Source organism: Dunckerocampus dactyliophorus, chromosome 1, assembly GCF_027744805.1.
Source record: "Dunckerocampus dactyliophorus isolate RoL2022-P2 chromosome 1, RoL_Ddac_1.1, whole genome shotgun sequence".
Lineage (NCBI taxonomy): Eukaryota > Metazoa > Chordata > Actinopteri > Syngnathiformes > Syngnathidae > Dunckerocampus > Dunckerocampus dactyliophorus.
The window spans coordinates 1,972,195-1,989,668 of NC_072819.1; the positions used below are offsets into that span (position 1 = coordinate 1,972,195).

Genomic DNA, 17,474 nt, shown 5'->3' on the forward strand with positions numbered 1-17,474 from the left:
TCCGGTTACGTATTCCTAAATGAACATAAAACACTTAAAATGCTGTGATATTTGAATGTAAACCACCATCAACGCATTGCAATGTTGGATTATTCAAGATGTTTTTTTCAGATGTTTTTCTAAACGGAGACAAACCATCAATCCAAACATAGGGTTAGCGTTGGGCTATTAAATGCTTTCGTCTATTTTTCTTTCAGTGGCCAAAAAAATAATAATAATTTGTGACCAAGAAAAGAGGGATTATAATTTATCCACTTTAACCGTGGATAAGAATTTGTAATTTCTCAAATCTAAAATATCTGCCGTAAAATAGATGGTGAATGAGCCGAAATTGCCATCACGTGTGGAGTCTTCCACTTGTCACCACTAGAGAGCAGTGTAAGTTAACTTTTACCTGTTCATGAGAACCCGCTGGAGATTTGTTTTTGTGTCAAGCCCATTTTGACATTCAAGTGTTGAAAAAACGGCACGATTAAATAATAAAATACAACTTTTCTGTTCAAATATATTTATTTACTCTCAAGGAAAAAAAAATACTCTACATTTAAACACTACCCCCCCCCCCCAACAAATTGCCTGTAATCTTTACAAAATGGAGTCATGTGGTAGAACTGGAAGGCAAAAAAACAAAAAGACAGAAGTGAGATGATTAACAATGTAGCATCAAGCAGGCTCCAGCTTCCAGTAAAACGTATTAAGCGTTGACCTCTGCGTGGCGCTCCTGATCTGTTCTGTTGTATTCTGACACGCGTGAGGTTGGGAGGGTAAGCATCCATGTTGGAGAATGAACGCAGGCCGCGCGTATCAGGCACGGAAAAGTACGTCTCACCAAAGAGGAATGTATTTGAGCAGATTGCGGTTGTCGCCGTTGATAGCCAACCAGAGGAGCGAGATGCTTAGCAAAAACCAACAAAGTCACCGTTTGTGCAGCGACGGTAAATCATTCACGCAGCATCAATTGTGCAAAGAAAAGCTCTCACGTGCAGCAAGTGCTCGTGGGTCAAGTTACGGTGTACAAAATGCAAGATTCGGAATCGGCAGCGTTTTGGAATTTCTGGACCATACGGAATTCAAGCATTTCCCAGGTAAACATGGTGGCCTCTCGCAGCAAAATCAAAACAAGTCCCAACAAAAACACGGGGAAAGGAAAACAAAAACGACAGCTACAGAGGCTGATGAGCCTCAACAAGCCTCCTCTTTGGTGAAGAGAAGAAAAGGAACACGGCCCGAGGAGAGGAGGTGGCAGCTCAGACGGCACACCGCAAGGAATGGACTGGGATTTGTGGCCAAATAAAGTACGACCGAGCGAGAAAGACCGTGCTCTGCCTCGGGCGCACTCAGAGTCTGTTTGAACATGGACTGACGATGGAACAGCCTTAAAAAGATGAACCATTTGTCAGCTGGGTCAGCGCTATTCTTTTTAATAGACGGAATACTGAAAGGCACTTTTCATTCCCTCACGCACGCGCACGCGCACGCGCACGCGCACACACACACACACACACACACACACACACACACACACACACACACACACACACACACACACACACACACACACACACACACACACACACACACACACACACTCTCCCTCTGTGGTCGGACTGCATTCCCAGATGTGCCCCAACCTCGTGTGATAAAGGCCAGCAGGAATGACAGCACGGATGTTTTGGTCAGGAAGCAGGTTCAGGCACGTATTCCTGGAAAGGAGACAAGAAAAAAAAACAACTAAGACGTTCTGTATTTTTAGTCTTCATGACGTGAGTGTGCGTGTAAATGCAAGTCGAGTTCTGCCGAGGTTTCAATGTTTTTCAGTCGATAAATCAACAGCTACCACGGATCCCAAAAGGAATGACGTCTCTGGATGAAACTCAACCGCAAATATGAGCACGACAAATTGCAACACGGTTTTGGGAAGGTTTTACCTCAGACACCGACGCCCAGCATGAGCCGGCAATCAAATTTGATAAAGCCGCTCCACGTCATAATGGCGAGCAAAATCTGTAACGTCAAAATAACGACGTGCGATCGCTCCTCCTCACACGATATTAGAACAGCAACACAATTTTCCTGGTCGATACCTTTGCTAAAAATTATCGATATTCGATATAATCGGCGACATTTTTTTGAGAGCATTTTTTCATTATTGTCATGAGGTGTAATTCACATTTGAACCACTAGATGGTACTCCAGTATAATGTAGCCAGCGACACTGCCTGTGGGCGTACTCCATTTTGTTTATATTTGCCGCCCAAACGCCTCAGTAACTGTCCTTGACTGTCGGGACGAAGGCTCCCCTGCCCGAGCACCTCCATCGGTAGTCCCATCCCCCCCCCCCCCCGAGTTGAGAATACTGTCCGTGGCGGTCATCGGCATTAGGCATGCACGCACGCACGCACCACGGAGAAATTGTCTTTGGTGGTCATAAAAGGGACATGAATACCTTTTTCACTCGCCCCTCCCTGCTTTTCTTGGGCATAGTTGAGGCGGTTCTGCTCAGCTGCCGTTTGCGCCGTAGCGTTGACCTCCGGGCTGCTGCTGCGTGAGGGGCTTCCCTCCTCCATGTGGTAGGCCAGGTCCAGGTGCTGCTGCGCCAGTTTCAAGTGCCTGCCCAACCGCTCCAGGTCACGGGATGAGTTGGGCTCGTCACCAAAGCTGTCCCTGCCGGAGTCGCCCGTCGGCGAGTTCCTCAGCTCCCCTTTGCCTCCTTTCTTCACGACGGCGTGATACCCTGGCGGCGCTGTGGGTGAGGCCCGTGAGGAAGACGAGGGCACGTTTGACCTGAGGGTGGCCCGCCTGCGGAAGGTGTCGCGGATGCCACCGATGCCCAAGTGCATGATTTCAAAGACCGTGAGGACCAGGCAGAGGAAAGACACCACATACATGACCAGCAGGAAGATGGTTTTCTCCGTGGGCCGAGACACGAAGCAGTCCACGGTGTGCGGGCAGGGTGTGCGGGTACACACGTAGAAGGGGATCACCTCAAAGCCGTACAGGACGTACTGGCCACAAAGGAAGCCCACTTCAAATGCAGAGCGCCACAGGAGCTGGCATATGTAGACTTTCATGAGGCCGTCCCGCAAGATGCGACGCCGTCCGTCGTGCTTCTTTTCCCCCGAAGCTTGAAAATGAAAAAAAACACGTTAATTAGACTCAAGGATGGCACCCATACACCTTTGGAAAGGTCAAATACAAGCACGTTTCAGGCGTTTTCCGTACAGCAGATCCCCGCCTATCCGCGGTTTGGCATTTACTCCCCTGCATATTCACAGGTTTATGGTACCTTCCATAGAAAGTGCTTTGATGGCACTATCTGCAGGCAACAACAACAACAAAAAAAGAGTGCTGCACTAAGTACAATCCAGCATGCCTGTAATTCTTTCTAAATGTGTAAACAGAAATTAAAATGAGTTTGAGGGTTTAGAGCAGCGACCGGCCCAAGTCACGACCTACTTTAACGCATTCAATACGTATTTATACGTCTTTTTTTGCCTGAGAGGCAAAAAGAGGTGATGACGCAACTGCACACCAATAGATGTCACTTTAAGAGCAGTTTTAAGCCGTAAAAACGGCCACAAGGTGGCAGAGCTGCATTTGAAAAAAACAAACATGACAGCAAGGAGGAAGTGGAAGAACGCAGGGCAGTGTAGCGCGCAGGTTACTCGTTGTTGGGGAATTTTAACGTGCGGGCACATAGTCCAGTTCCAAATGTGAAAATGGTAAATAGCTGGTGTTACTCTACTGTTTCAGTCCACAGACACTGTCATGGAACAAGGAAGTGCGTGTCTCACTTAGTTGAGAGTTATGTGTTCCACTACAGAGGGTGTCTTCATTGGACTTTGAACACCGCAAAAACTCAATAGTTTATCAAGAGTATTTGTCTTATTTCTCGTGAGCCTGTTAAGGACACCATCAACGTCATGTAATGTGTCATTTAGTCTTAGTAAAGTCATTATTATTTCTCTCCTTTTCCTGTAAATAGTTAGTCTGCGAGGGATGAATCCATCTACAAAAGCACCATCCTGTACTCCATCAGACCCAAGAAAATACACTTGTTCCTACGCACGATGTCAATTTAAGAAACAAAACGCTCGATTACCTCCAAAACTAAACCAATTGGTCGTTCATTTTTGAGTGAAATGTATTACTTTCTCTTGTGTATTTATTATTACTCGTCTACCAAGCAAAAATATGTTCAGTAGAATACTGGATGACTAAAATATTGGCCAGCTGCAGCCCCATTGACATCACATGACAAAAGCTAGCCAGGCTACATCCGTTTCTCAACTGGGCAAAATTGGCCAATGACGTGCATCAATAAATGTCAGCATTTGTTTTTTTCCTAACCCAAAAAGCGCACACTCTATGCTGGTAAAATAAGTGGAAAAAGTAAAAAAATGGAATATGGGGAAAAAAAAGTAAACAGACTCAAAAAGGCCCTACCAAGCCCTGTGATTTCCCCCCCCCCCCAAGTCACAATTTGGAAGGACTTGGTAAGTTTCCTGCCACCTAGCCAGAATCATTCTGTTTTCTGCAGAGATCTACTCTACAGCGCAACTGCAGTAAACACGAATCCCATTAATAACCTTGCCCTTTTGACCCAGCGTTGAGCGCCATATTGCATCGCTGCATTGCCTCCATCCCGCAAACATTTTCCAACCCCTACCAAGCCAAATCCAACATTTAAATTCAGGGATTTTCTAGAATTTCAAGCAGGAAGCTGAAAAAGACAACAGCAAACTACTTTTTTCTGCTTTGTCTGGCTTCTCCGGTTCGATCTCCTCTGCCACCATGGGGTCTTCCTCGCCATTGTCCTCGGCCTCCTCGTAGTCCCGAACCGCCCCGCGGCTGACGATGGGCATTCTCTTCTTGCGGTTGCGTAGCGGCCGGTAATCACTGTCGTCCATGCGAGCAATCTTGTGCATGGCGAAGCCCAGGTACATGATGGTCGGCGTGGTGATCATGATTACCTGCGGCGACGTGTTTGGCGTTAGTGCCACGCTCCATGCCAGCTCCTAAATGTGACCCCAACGCTCACCTGAAAGATCCAGAATCGGACGTGCGAGAGCGGCGCAAAGGCATCGTAGCACACGTTCTCACAACCCGGCTGTTGCGTGTTGCAGACGAATTTGCTCTGCTCGTCGTAGTAGATGGTCTCACCGCCGACCGCTGTCAGCACAATGCGGAAGATGATGAGCACCGTCAGCCAGATCTTCCCCACGAAGGTGGAGTGGTTGGAGATCTCATCCAGCAGACGAGTCAGGAAACTCCAACTCATGGTGCCGAGGTGACCGTGGAGCTAAACAGACTTTCGGGGGACAGAGAAGACGACAATTAAAACGTTTCGATGAACCTACTGAGTTTGCTTTAGTGTCAGGTGCCACCTCATAGTCAGCACATGACATCCAAGCAGCTCCAAAACTAAGAGGATGCCAACTCATTCAATCCCAGCCATTTTTCAAAAGACAACCCCTTCTGTACCGGCCATTCCAGACCATTTGGACTGATCTTTCACGGCGCACAGAATATTGTGTTCTACGGCGATATAATCATGGAACCTGCCCAAAGAAAGATTAGACTCTCGTCTTTCAAGGTGTAGCGTTCCTTTTTATGGTGCTATGTGAAATCAGTGCGCCCAGGAAGGAAGTTCCACTATAATACTTAACTCATTCAATACCAAAAGACATATTTATACATTTTTACAAACCCGAATGACTGAACCCAATTTTGTGCGAGAGGCAAAAACAGGCGTTGATGCAAGCGCATGCTAAAAGATGTCACTGTTAGAGCAGTGTTAAGCCATAAAAACAAGCAGAAGTGCATTTGATAAGAGCTCGGCATGGATCATTTGTGTGCATTAAAACACTGGACAGCAAGGAGGAAGTGGAAGAGCGTGGAGGAGTGTAGCGTGCAGAAGGTCACGCCTTGCAGGGAAATTTCATGCACATGCGCGCAAACACAGTTTAGTTCCAAATGTGAAAATCGGAAATAGCTCATGGTGTTATATTCGTACATAAATTGTTATTTTGATGTGAAACAACCATTTTTTGAGTTGTTTATGTTGGTAATCTTTTGGTAGGTTCCATGTTTAAATAGCCATAGAACACTATATTCTGTGGGGCTTGAAAGATCAGTCAAAATCGTCCAAACATAGTACCGAGGGGGTTGTCTTTTGAAAAATGGCTGGGATTGAATGAGTTCCAAAGACCAAAATACTGCAAGTATTCCATGTTATCATGAATGTACCTGTCACTACACGCTCACAGCATGGATAGAAAACCAGAAAACCTTGCTGGAGCTTTTTGGAGGTCTTTTAATAGCGGGCTTTCCCTGCGGAATACATGTGTCGCATCACAAGCATTACTAACCTGCCTCTTTTTATATCCTAAGAACGCACAGAAAAGAGAAAGACGTGTTCATGTCTCACATAAGGACTGTGGATGATGGGCAAAATTCCCCCAAAAATTGTACTTTTCGTTTAAGCATTCCATCTGGGCATGGAAGAGTACTTCAGGAATTGCAGATCAGTGATGTACTGCATCTCCAGGAAAATGATAAGAGGAGATTTTATTATTTACACCGACTTTGCCACCTCGTGGGCGAACATGCTAACAAATCTGCAGCATTCCGACAATTTTTTCCAGGTCAAAATCAGGGTTCGTCTTTGAAAAGAAAAACATGACAATATTAAAGAAAATATTTTTAAAAACATGTTTTTTGAAAAATATTTAATATTTTTTCATTTATCCTAGGTTTTTATCATGTAAATATGTCCTACATTTGGGAGTGACCCTAGAACAACTTCTTGACAGAACAAATCACTAAATACTTTCATGTTTTACTTCTTGACTTAATCAAGTAAATGCACGTACATACAGTGGGGTGGAAAAGTGTTTGCCACCTAATTTCTCATTTTTTTGCATGATTGTCACACTTAAATGTTTCAGATCGTCACGCTAATTTAAACATCAATCAATGACAACACAACTGAACACAAAATGCAGTTTTTAAATGAAACTTAAGGGAAAAAAAACATCCAAAGCTACATGACCCTGTATGAAAACATGATTGCCCCCTAAACCTAATAACCGGTTGCCCCCCCCAACTTAAGTGAGATTATTTGAGATCCATCAGTGTGTAAAAGGTTATAAAGCCATTGCCAAACCTTTGGGACTCCAGCCAACCACAGCGAGAGCCATTATCCACAAATGGCCAAAACATGGAACAGTGGTGAACCTTCCCAGGAGTGGCCGGCCAACCAAAATGACCCCAAGAGCGCAGCCACAACTAATCCAAGAGGTCACAAAAGACCCCACAACAACATCCAAAGAACTGCAGGCCTCACTTGCCTCAGTTAAGGTCAGTGTTCATGACTCCACCATAAGAAAGACACTGGGCAAAAACGGCCTGCATGGCAGAGTTCCAAGACCAAAACCACTGCTGAACAAAAACAACATTAAGGCTCGTTGTCTGGCATAAAAGTAACGCCACATTTCAGAAAAAGAACATCATATCAACAGTAAAATATGGTGGTGGTAGTGTGTGGAAGACTTGCTGTGATGAATGGAAGCATGAATTGTGCTGAAGGAGAATGTCCGGCCATCTGTTGGTGACCTCAAGCTGATCCAAAACACACCAGCAAGTCCACCTCTGAATGGATGAAGACTTTGGAGTGGTCTAGTCCAAGTCCTGACCTGAATCCTATTGAGATGCTGTGGCATGACCTTAAAAAGGAAAAGCCTCCAATGTGACTGAATGACAACAATTGTGTAAAATTCCTCCCCAGCGCTGGAAGAGACTCATTGCAAGTTATCACAAATGCTTGATTGCAGTTGTTGCTGCTAAGGGGGGGCAACCACTTATTAGCTTTAGGGGGCCATCACTTTTTCACACAGGGACATGTAGCTTTGGATTGTTTTTCTCCCTTAATAATAAAAAAATTCATTAAAAAAAAGCATTTTGTGTTGAGTTGTGTTGTCATTTCTTTGATGATTTGAAACATTTAAGTGTGACAAACATGCAAAAAAATACGAAATCATCACCACGGTATGAATATAAATACATACAGTATGCACATGCACACTCGGCCACTGCATGTTTTCAAGCTTCTTTATTTTCCCACGCTAGTTCTGGCACAGCTTCAACATATACAGTACTGCTCAAAAAAATTAAAGGAACACTTCGAAAACACATCAGATCTAAACTGGGGGAAAAATGATGTTGAATATGTTTCCTGATAATAAGTGGGTGATGTATTAGTAACAAAATGATGCCACATCATTTGATAGAAATGAAAATGATCACCCTATAGAGGGGGGAAATCAAAGACACCCCAAAAGTGAAAAAATGATGCAGCACACTGGTCCATTTAGCTAAAATGTCATTGTAGCAACTCAAAATGATTCTCAGTAGTTTGTGTGGCCCCCACGTGCTTGTACGCATGCCTGACAACGTGGGGGCATGCTCCTAATGAGACTACGGATGGTGTCCTGGGGGATCTCCTCCCAGATCTGGACCAGGGCATCACTGCGGTACCTGGAAGCATGGAGGAGATTCCAGGAGACAGGTAGTTACTCCAGGAGAGCTGGACAGGGCCGTAGAAGGTCCTTCAACCCTCAGCAGGATCGGTATCTGCTCCTTTGTGCAAGGAGGAACAGGATGAGCACTGCCAGAGCCCTACAAAATGACCTCCAGCAGGCCATTGGTGTGAATGTTTCTGACCAATCAGAAACAGGCTCCATGAGGGTGGCCTGAGGGCCCGACGTCCTGTAGTGGGCCCTGTGCTCACTGCCCAGCACCTTAGAGCTCCATTGGCATTTGCCATAGACCACCAGAATTGGCAACTACACCACTGGTGCCCTGTGCTCTTCCCTGATGAGAGCAAGTTCAACCTGAGCACATGCGACAGACGTGAAAGGGTCTGGAGATGCCGTGGAGAACGTTATGCTGCCTGCAACATCATTCAGCATGACCGGTTTGGTGGTGGGTCAGTGATGGTCTGGGGAGGCATATCCCTGGAAGGACGCACAGACCTCTACAGGTTAGATAACGGCACCCTGACTGCTATTAGATATCGGGATGAAATCCTTGGACCCATTGTCAGAACCTACGCTGGTGCAGTGGGACCTGGGTTCCTCCTGGTCCACGACAATGCCCGACCTCATGTGGCTAGTGTATGCAGGTACTTCCTGGAGGATGAAGGAATTGATACCATTGACTGGCCCTCACGTTCACCTGACCTAAACCCAATAGAACACCTCTGGGACATTATGTTTAGGTCCATCCGGCGCCGCCAGGTTGCTCCTCAGACTGTCCAGGAGCTCATTGATGCCCTGGTCCAGATCTGGGAGGAGATCCCCCAGGACACCATCCGTAGTCTCATTAGGAGCATGCCCCCACGTTGTCAGGCATGCGTACAAGCACGTGGGGGCCACACAAACTACTGAGAATCATTTTGAGTTGCTACAATGACATTTTAGCTAAATGGACCAGTGTGTTGCATCATTTTTTCACTTTCATTTTTGGGGTGTCTTTGATTTCCCCCCTCTATTGGGTGATCATTTTCATTTCTATCAAATGATGTGGCATCATTTTGTTACTAATACATCACCCACTTATTATCAGGAAACATATTCAAGATCATTTTTCCCCCAGTTTAGATCTGATGTGTTTTCCAAGTGTTCCTTTAATTTTTTTGAGCAGTGTATATTTTGGGTCATTACCTTTGGCTAGACGCATGCCAGAGCGTACTGCAGAATGCTTGGGTAGCCGGTAGCATACAGAGGACATTTAGAGGAAAAATAAATCCCAATACTGTTAATATAAAAAAAGGATAAATATAACATCCAAGTACCCAAACTTTTCTGAGCTCATTGTGGAATCAAATCTTCCAGGAGGGTCATCATTTTTTCCAAAAAAAATAGGCCGTTTTTCCCCCATAGAAAACATCTCATTCAGCGTAAGTCTGGAATTTATAAAAATGTGATATACGGGTCAAATGTGCAGCATACATGTACCACTGTTAAGTGCAACTTATAACTTCTTAACCACCGTGACGCTGATTCCATCTGCTCATGGGTCATCTTACATGATCATTCATTGGTGCTGAGTACTTGTTAATGTCTTCAAGTGTGTGAGGAACAATGGAGAGACGGGGGAAGGCTCTGGAGCTGACACTCACTTTTTTTTTGCAAATGTTGATCCAAAAACGGAGGAGAACATCAAGCTAGGTTTGGAGGGGGAGGAGCAAGTCTTAGACATTTTGCTGGGCGTATCAACTACATACCGGAACGTAACCCCTTTAAGGAGCTGGGAGCTACTGTGGAAAGAATACACTCTTGCTCAAAATTTTAAGACCAGAAATGTCAAGAATTCTCATTTTGCACTGTTGTATCTTAAAGAAGTTCTAAGTAGAGCTTCGAAATGCAAAAAGATCAAAGGGGAATGAGACCTTTTTTCTTTGGAGTAAGCAATTGATTGCAATCAAGCATTCAAGTGAAATAGGCTGTTCAGACGATCAAAGGTTTAAGGCCATCGCTGGAAAAAAAACAACCTGAAACCCTCCTAAAACAGAAATTAAAAAGGACTCATATTAATGGAGTAGCTGCACCATTCTTGTTCATCACCTCAAAAATGGGTTTGCTTGATGCCAGTGTTTCCAGGAGGCTAGTGGGAATGTTGTTCCAGGTGGTGAAGATGGCTTCACGGAGGGCATCCACTGACTGGAACTGATGTCCATTGTTGTAAACTTCCCTTGCCATCCATCCTCAAAAGTTCTTCGTTGGATTTAGATGAGGGTAACACAAGGATGGTCCAAAAGCGTGAGTTTACTCCTCTTTGTGAAGTGCAGCGTTGTCCTGCTGAAAAAGCCAGTCATCACCACACAGACGAGGGCCTTCAGTCATGAGGGATGCCCCCTGCAACTGCTGTTTGACACCCCTGCACAACCTGAAGCTCCATTGTTCCATTGAAGGACCATGATTAGGGATGTCCCAATCCACATTTTTTGGCTTCCAATTCGATAGTCTTTTTGCGGGTGGCGAACAGCTTTAAGGTGCATTACCGCACCTGCCGTGTTGGAGTTACTGATGTGATATTGCAACCGGATCGCCCCCATCTCGTGGCAAAAGCCGATATTATCCAATCTTCAAAATACAGCAGATTGGCAGCCAATCCCGATCCTGAAGATCGGATCAGGACACCCCTAATCGTGATGGCTCCCCCTCCACATCTCAGGTGGGATCTCCTTGTCATGCCAGCAACATTGGAGGTCATCAGGACCGTCAAGGGAGAATAAAACATCCTTCCACCTTTCAATGCCCCATGTTTGGTGCTCTCCTGCTAATTCCGAACGGGCAATTTTGTGGCGTTGAAGGAGACAAGGCCTTTGAAGACAATTTTTCTTCGTAAAATCCATCTCTCACAGATGGCGTCTGACGGTTATTGGACTGCACTCTGCCTTCATTTAACAACCTTCATTCAACAGCCCTCATTTAGGCCGAGGACCATCCAGTGTCTTGACAAGACAGCCAATCGCATCTCCCGGCTCAGGGCCGATGACATTCCTTTGGGTCTACCACTTTACTTTTTTGTTCCATAACCCTCAGGATGTTTGAAGAAGTTTCAAATGACTTTGTCACCACGTCCAACCTCAGCAGCAACTGCACGCTGCTTATGCAGCTCAACAATCCCACCGCGTTCAAAGAGAGAAAGCTTGTTTGCCTTTGCCATCAAGAGATCGTGACACAAAAAGACATTAAATCCACATTTTTGCCAAGATTTTGGCTTTGAAGGCTGTGGTCTTAACTCAGCTGATAAACAGCCTATTTCACGTTAATGCTTTTTTGCAATAAATTCTCTTGTTTCTGCGTTTTGAAGCTCTACTTAGAACCTCCTTAAGATCCAACAGTGCAAAATATTCTGGCAATTTTTCCAGCTGGTCTTAAAATAACGATCAGGAGTGTATACGAAGGAACAGCAATGGGGTCTTGCCCGTAACAGTGCTGCTATTTCCTGTTTCGGATTGAATTCTCTTTGTCCCCCAGAGTCAGGCTGTTTTTCCAGTATGGTGGAACCTCCAAAGAAGAACAGCTATTTGGTTGCAGTGATGCAACCACTGACAGCGGTTAGCTCATTTTTAGATTTGGGATGACAATTATAGGATTCATGACAGATTATTTCCTGTGCTTTGAAATCCAAACACATCCAGCATCCTGTAGTGTAGCTCTAGCCACGCTTGTATTTGATCATGCAGGGTTTGCAAAAAACACGCACAAATCAGCACGTCAAATCTGTCCGGTCCATATTTTCGGGATCTAGAAGTCACTAATCAAAAGTCTGGTCCTGATCTTTGGGAAAACACATCACTTCTGAGCCTGATCGGAGACGGTAGCAAATACAGCTGCAGGCAGACGTCTGGTTTTAACCCTACAATTACAAAGCGCCTTTTAAAAAACAGAGCACAGCAGAGATAAAACGCACTGAAGCAGCAGTTTTAGAACTTGAGTGTCTGTGGGTGTGGAAGTGGGGGGGTCTGTTCAACATGCTCCGACCGGCATCGCGTTAGCAGACACGCAACGAGGCGATTGTCCCTTTAAACGCCGCTTGCATCCCTCCACTCCGTTATGGATTTATGGAACTCTCAGCCGTGACAGAATGTCAAATTAAAAGGTTGCCGAGTCGGCAGCCTGCGTTTGACCGCTAATGCTCGCAAAAATAAACACTTTGGGGGATCGCAGTGCAAACTCCCACTAGAATCGGTGCATACCACCAAAAGCATCGCGACACGTGGCAGCGAGAGTGGAATGCAATATGGTGTCGCTGCCCTCTTTTGCAGTTATGTCACCTTCCACTCAAGTAGGAAGACTTTCATGGAGAAACGTAGTGTCGTACTTTTCACCCCCCCCCCCCAGCGAGCGGAACAAAAACCGTGGTGGTGCATCCCATCTCCCCTTCCCCTCCGCGCTGGTGTTCTTCACACTTGATGGCTTCTCTCTGCAGCCGCAAACAAAACGCACCAAGGTGAAACATTTGCGCCCGTCCTTGTTAACACACCGTTACATTTCTGCTTCGACCCCCCCCCAGTTAACCTCCTGAGATCTGGAAAAAACTATTTTCGTGTGCTTTAATTGTCTTGTTTGCTCAGCATTTGTCTGTGTTCAAAATAACTTGAAAAATTCAGAATGGATTTGGATGACATTTTCAGGAATTGTCGGAAATGGGATATGGAAGAACTGATTACATTTTGGGGGTGATCAAAAATCCAAAGTGCAAAATTTTCCCAAAACTCACTCTTTTCCCGAAAACTAATTACCTGGTACTACTGCCGCATTTCTCAACCGATTCAAGCCAGTCCAACATCAAACTGTTCAACACACTCGGGACAATCAGGCTACCTATATTTATACTGGAAAAAAATTCTACATTTTCCCAAAATTCAATTTAGTATGCTAACATTAGCCTACTAGCCTTTGTATCTATTTTCATGGGAAGACAGTTATGTAAACACCTACCACTATCATGCTAGGTGTCAATATGCTAATGTAAGCACATTAGCATGGCTAGCATGCTACCATTAGCATACTAGTGTTTTTAGCTACTTTCATGGGGAGACCCATATATAAACACCTACCACTATCATGCTAGGTGTTAACATTGCTAGCATGTTAACAATAGAATAGTAGCATTTTTAACCATTTTCATAGCTAGGCACATATATAAACACTTATCACTGCTGTGCTAGATGTTATGTTAGCACTGCTACCATGCCAACATTAGCAATCTAAATATGTAGATAAATATGGGACTAATACTTATGGTGTAAATCACAATGCGGGGGGAACTATGGCGATTGACGCAGGTCCGCAATTTAAATTCTTAGTGGATTCATCTGAAACTTGTTTCGATTAATTGGTAACTGATGTGTGTGAATATCTTGTTTTGGCTGAAACACAAAGACAATAGGTATGATTTTATGGATGGGTAATGGAATTCAAAAGTATTCACGTTGGAGAGGCTGGAATCTGAGAATATTTACATTTTTAAATCAAAAGATGATCAATGGAATACCAAAATAGTTGTTGATCGATTGCGTAATTGATTAATCAGTAAACTAATTAATGCCTGTTGAATAATTCTTTCATCCATCTTTTCTATTGTTTAAACAAAATAAAAACAAATGATTCACAATGTAAAGCAATCCATGCAGCTCTACGTGTGTATATATTCCATATTAACATTGGGTGAGAGTCATATTATGAATGATACTGTGGTTTTTCTTCTTTCTTACATACACTACATGCATTTATTCATCATTTTGGTTTCGCCTCTCTTATAGACAACAGTAGGAGCAGTAAGTCCCCATGTCCACCACAAAAGACAGTGGAAAAATGTGATGTTTTCTACTGTGGGTTCCCATAACCTGCCAACTATTGATGACTAGGTATCCATTGTTGGGTCTCAGTATTTCAAGGCACAAAAACATCTGAATGAGTCTTAATGTGAGACATTTTGGTAGATTTGGCCCTACGTATCCCGGGTCTAAGAGTCTGTGCGAAGGGTTCCAGACTAAGCGGAGGCGTTTTAATATTCCTGGCTCAGCCAAAGCAGAATGCTGGATTTCAGGGTTCAAGGAGCAGACATGGAGGCCACATGTGCATGCACCGTGCGCCACAGCATGTCGACCACGTCCAGCAATGCACCTCAGATGCAGCGCTTTTGTGGACTTTCACTTCCAAACGTGGGGGAAAAGGGAAAAAAAAAGTCTGCTGAGGAACCAAGGGTTTGGTGGTAAACCAAAAAAATCTGGCGCATTCCGAAATGAAGTGAAGGCAATTTGAGAAGAAACTACAGCTTGCTTGAAATCTCAGCAGCTCAGAAAGCAAACATGACGCCTGGGATTGGAAAAGTGACATGATTTACCCACTTACCCAGCTCCACTCCGACAACTTTCTGCTTCACCAAAAAAGATCCGCCAAAAGGGGAAAATGCGCCTTTCCAAAAAGTTCCAGCGCCACCAAACACCCACCTTGTGCGCTCCGAACCGCGCGTCTTCGCTCCAAGCGCTTAATTGCTCCACCAGCTTTTCCTAATTAACGAGTCAGGCTGCCTTCAGTCCGAGTCCATCCAGTCCGACGTGACCCCCTTGTACCGGGGTCTGCAAGACCAGAAAAGTACTTTAGGCTCCTGCGGGTTCCTGGCTATTCCTCCTCCTCCTCCTCCTCTTCGTCTTCGTCTTGCTGTGTAAGCGCCCCCCTCCCTTGCATGAAACCTGAGACCAGGAAACTTTTTTTTTTTTTTTTGCCCCAACACGAAAGTTGTTTTTAAAAATGACCAAACTGGGCAAGTGTCCCCAGTTTCCCCAAATTACTTTTGGAGGAATTTTATAGACACATTTAAGGTGAAAAATAAACATTCCACATAAATGTTTATAATATAATATAAAGATGTATTGTACAGTAAATAAAATGCCTGTTTTTTTTTAGTCAACATTCCCAAAATTGCGTTTTCATATCGTCATGGCTTGCGTTAAATTGTTGCGAGGGGGACTGATAATAGCGACGCACACAGGAAGAGACGCGTCGGCGTTGCCAGGTGTACGATAATGATCGTATTTTCACGATAATTTCACCTGAGCAACAATTGCAAAAATCCCACGATGTACGATCATTTTACTCCTCCCATTCATGACTATTAGCAAACACGAACATCACTGCAATGCACCGGATGTTGTGCATTGTCGCGCCTGACTCGTCATCGCCATATGGGGGCGCTGTACCATCAGTGACAGCTTCGTTCCAACAGTGCAGTTAAGTTTCTTGAAAGCTAAAACTGCATTAAACTAAAGCGAACGCGGTCGGTGGTCATATTTCACGGTAGCAGGTGGTCCTAAGCATCGGGCGAGTGTGAGCATTTTTTTCAAAATACGATCATTTTAACATCTGGAGTGTAACCACTGGACTTTAAGTTGGCTGTAAGTTAAGTGCTATAAAAATGTCAGTAGAGGGCGATCCATTTGGTACCTGGGCCTTCAGGGGGAATTAATCCACCTTGTAATACCACTGCTATCATGTCCAATTCTACAAACAATCAACAATATACAAAATGCACTTAACAAAGCTGGCGTTTCATGTATTGGTGATGATTGGTCAGTACCCTCCATCGTCATTTTCTTCAAGCCTGAGTTACATTCCCCCTCGTAACTTCTAGGAAATTTGGTGCACGGCCCCATGACGACTCCAAACCTCTACACTACATCATCATCTGGAGCAGTCCAGCATCAATAGTTATCTAATAACATGACAAAAACTTTACAACTCACCAGAATATGCTCCTTAGCGGCGGTAAGCCAGTGGTTGCGCTCGTAATCGCTGGTCTGGAAGTGGCGACAAAACCTTCCCCGGGCTGAGACAAGCTAGCCAGCTTGGGGGTTGTCCGACCTCTCCTTACGATGTCTAGAAAAGTACGGCTTGAAAATGGATTTTTAAGATTGCCTAGTCAGTTACCCCTTCTTCCTTTGCTTTGTTTTGTTCTGATCAACCAATCAGAGGACAGAAAAACGCTGACGTTATTGTGGGCCAGCGAGCTGGCTCTGTGAGGTGTGAGGTGACTCTGAACAGGCTTTATAAGTAACATCCGGCCAGCACTCCTGATTCTGAAGGCCCTGGGCAGATTACATTGACATGGCAACACGTAGAAGCTGAAATCTGATTGGACAAAAGAATCTAACATATACATACACGTACAGGAAGCGGTGCAGCCAGGAGACCTGCCATGAAACCAGGAGAATAGACTGTTGGGAATAAATTAGTACAATTTCATGGAACAAATATTAGAATTTAGACGGTAGATGTAGGTTAGTGCTTCTGATAGTGTTTAGGCCAGCAGAGAAGGCTTTGCTGGCCCTCATGGCACACCACTGAAAAGGTCCGCATTAAGCAAATTAATAACATATCGAATAATATTCATTTATAATAATGAATTTATTTTACTTTTAGAATATTGAAGGCCAATAAAAAGAAAGGCCCCCAAGCCGCACTTTGAACACCACTGCCATAATCGAATAATTCATCCTTCTGCTTGGATTAGAGGTGCCGTGGGGGAACCTGAGGCTAAAAAAAATAAATCCTTCCTGCCCACTTGCAGAGATGTGCACCACTATGGAGCAAACCAGAACTTTCACACCAGGAGTTTCATCCGCTGTTAATGCTCATTTCCACATCCGTGACTTGGGATGTGTTGACGTTTGAAGGCTTGCTGTGGTTCTGCACCTTCTTCCACAAGAGCCTCAGACGGGCAGCTGTTCCTTCAACCAGCAATGCAAACAACATGTGAGCGACAGAGCCTGTTTGCTGGATCTGGAGCGCACGGGTTCAGCAGGAGGTGATCCGGGTCTCCGACAATCACGAGCACAACACATCTGCAGGGCTGGTGGCGAGAAGAAATATTTACACTGTGGCGTGGGTTAATCCAGC

At 44.7% G+C, this 17,474-nt stretch overlaps 1 protein-coding gene across 3 annotated transcripts; it reads right to left on the reverse strand.

The window, feature by feature from the left end:
* Positions 1–544: 544 nt before the first annotated feature.
* On the reverse strand, positions 545–17,402 carry LOC129184697 (gap junction gamma-1 protein-like). Of its 3 annotated transcripts, none has more exons than XM_054780897.1 (5): positions 16,322–17,402; positions 5,042–5,311; positions 4,748–4,973; positions 2,447–3,124; positions 545–1,703 (listed from the first exon to the last, which is right to left on the reverse strand). In XM_054780897.1, the coding sequence occupies exons 2-5, from the start codon at positions 5,279–5,281 to the stop codon at positions 1,690–1,692; spliced, it is 1,158 nt and encodes a 385-aa protein (XP_054636872.1). In that variant the 5' UTR covers positions 5,282–5,311; positions 16,322–17,402; the 3' UTR covers positions 545–1,689. The 3 variants fall into 3 exon arrangements, with proteins under 3 accessions (XP_054636872.1, XP_054636864.1, XP_054636853.1); XM_054780889.1 differs by lacking the exon at positions 16,322–17,402 and adding an exon at positions 15,029–16,303; XM_054780878.1 differs by lacking the exon at positions 16,322–17,402 and adding an exon at positions 14,931–16,303.
* Between the last annotated feature and the right edge of the window lie 72 nt (positions 17,403–17,474).

Excerpts from the sequence above, each read along its gene's own strand:
- LOC129184697 (XM_054780897.1), bottom strand. The coding sequence starts at position 5,281 with ATGAGTTGGAGTTTCCTGACTCGTCTGCTGGATGAGATCTCCAACCAC. Across the intron at positions 4,974-5,041 it reads TCCGATTCTGGATCTTTCAG|GTAATCATGATCACCACGCC; the intron begins GTGAGCGTTGGG and ends ACGTCGCCGCAG. Across the intron at positions 3,125-4,747 it reads GCCAGACAAAGCAGAAAAAA|CTTCGGGGGAAAAGAAGCAC; the intron begins GTAGTTTGCTGT and ends TTCATTTTCAAG.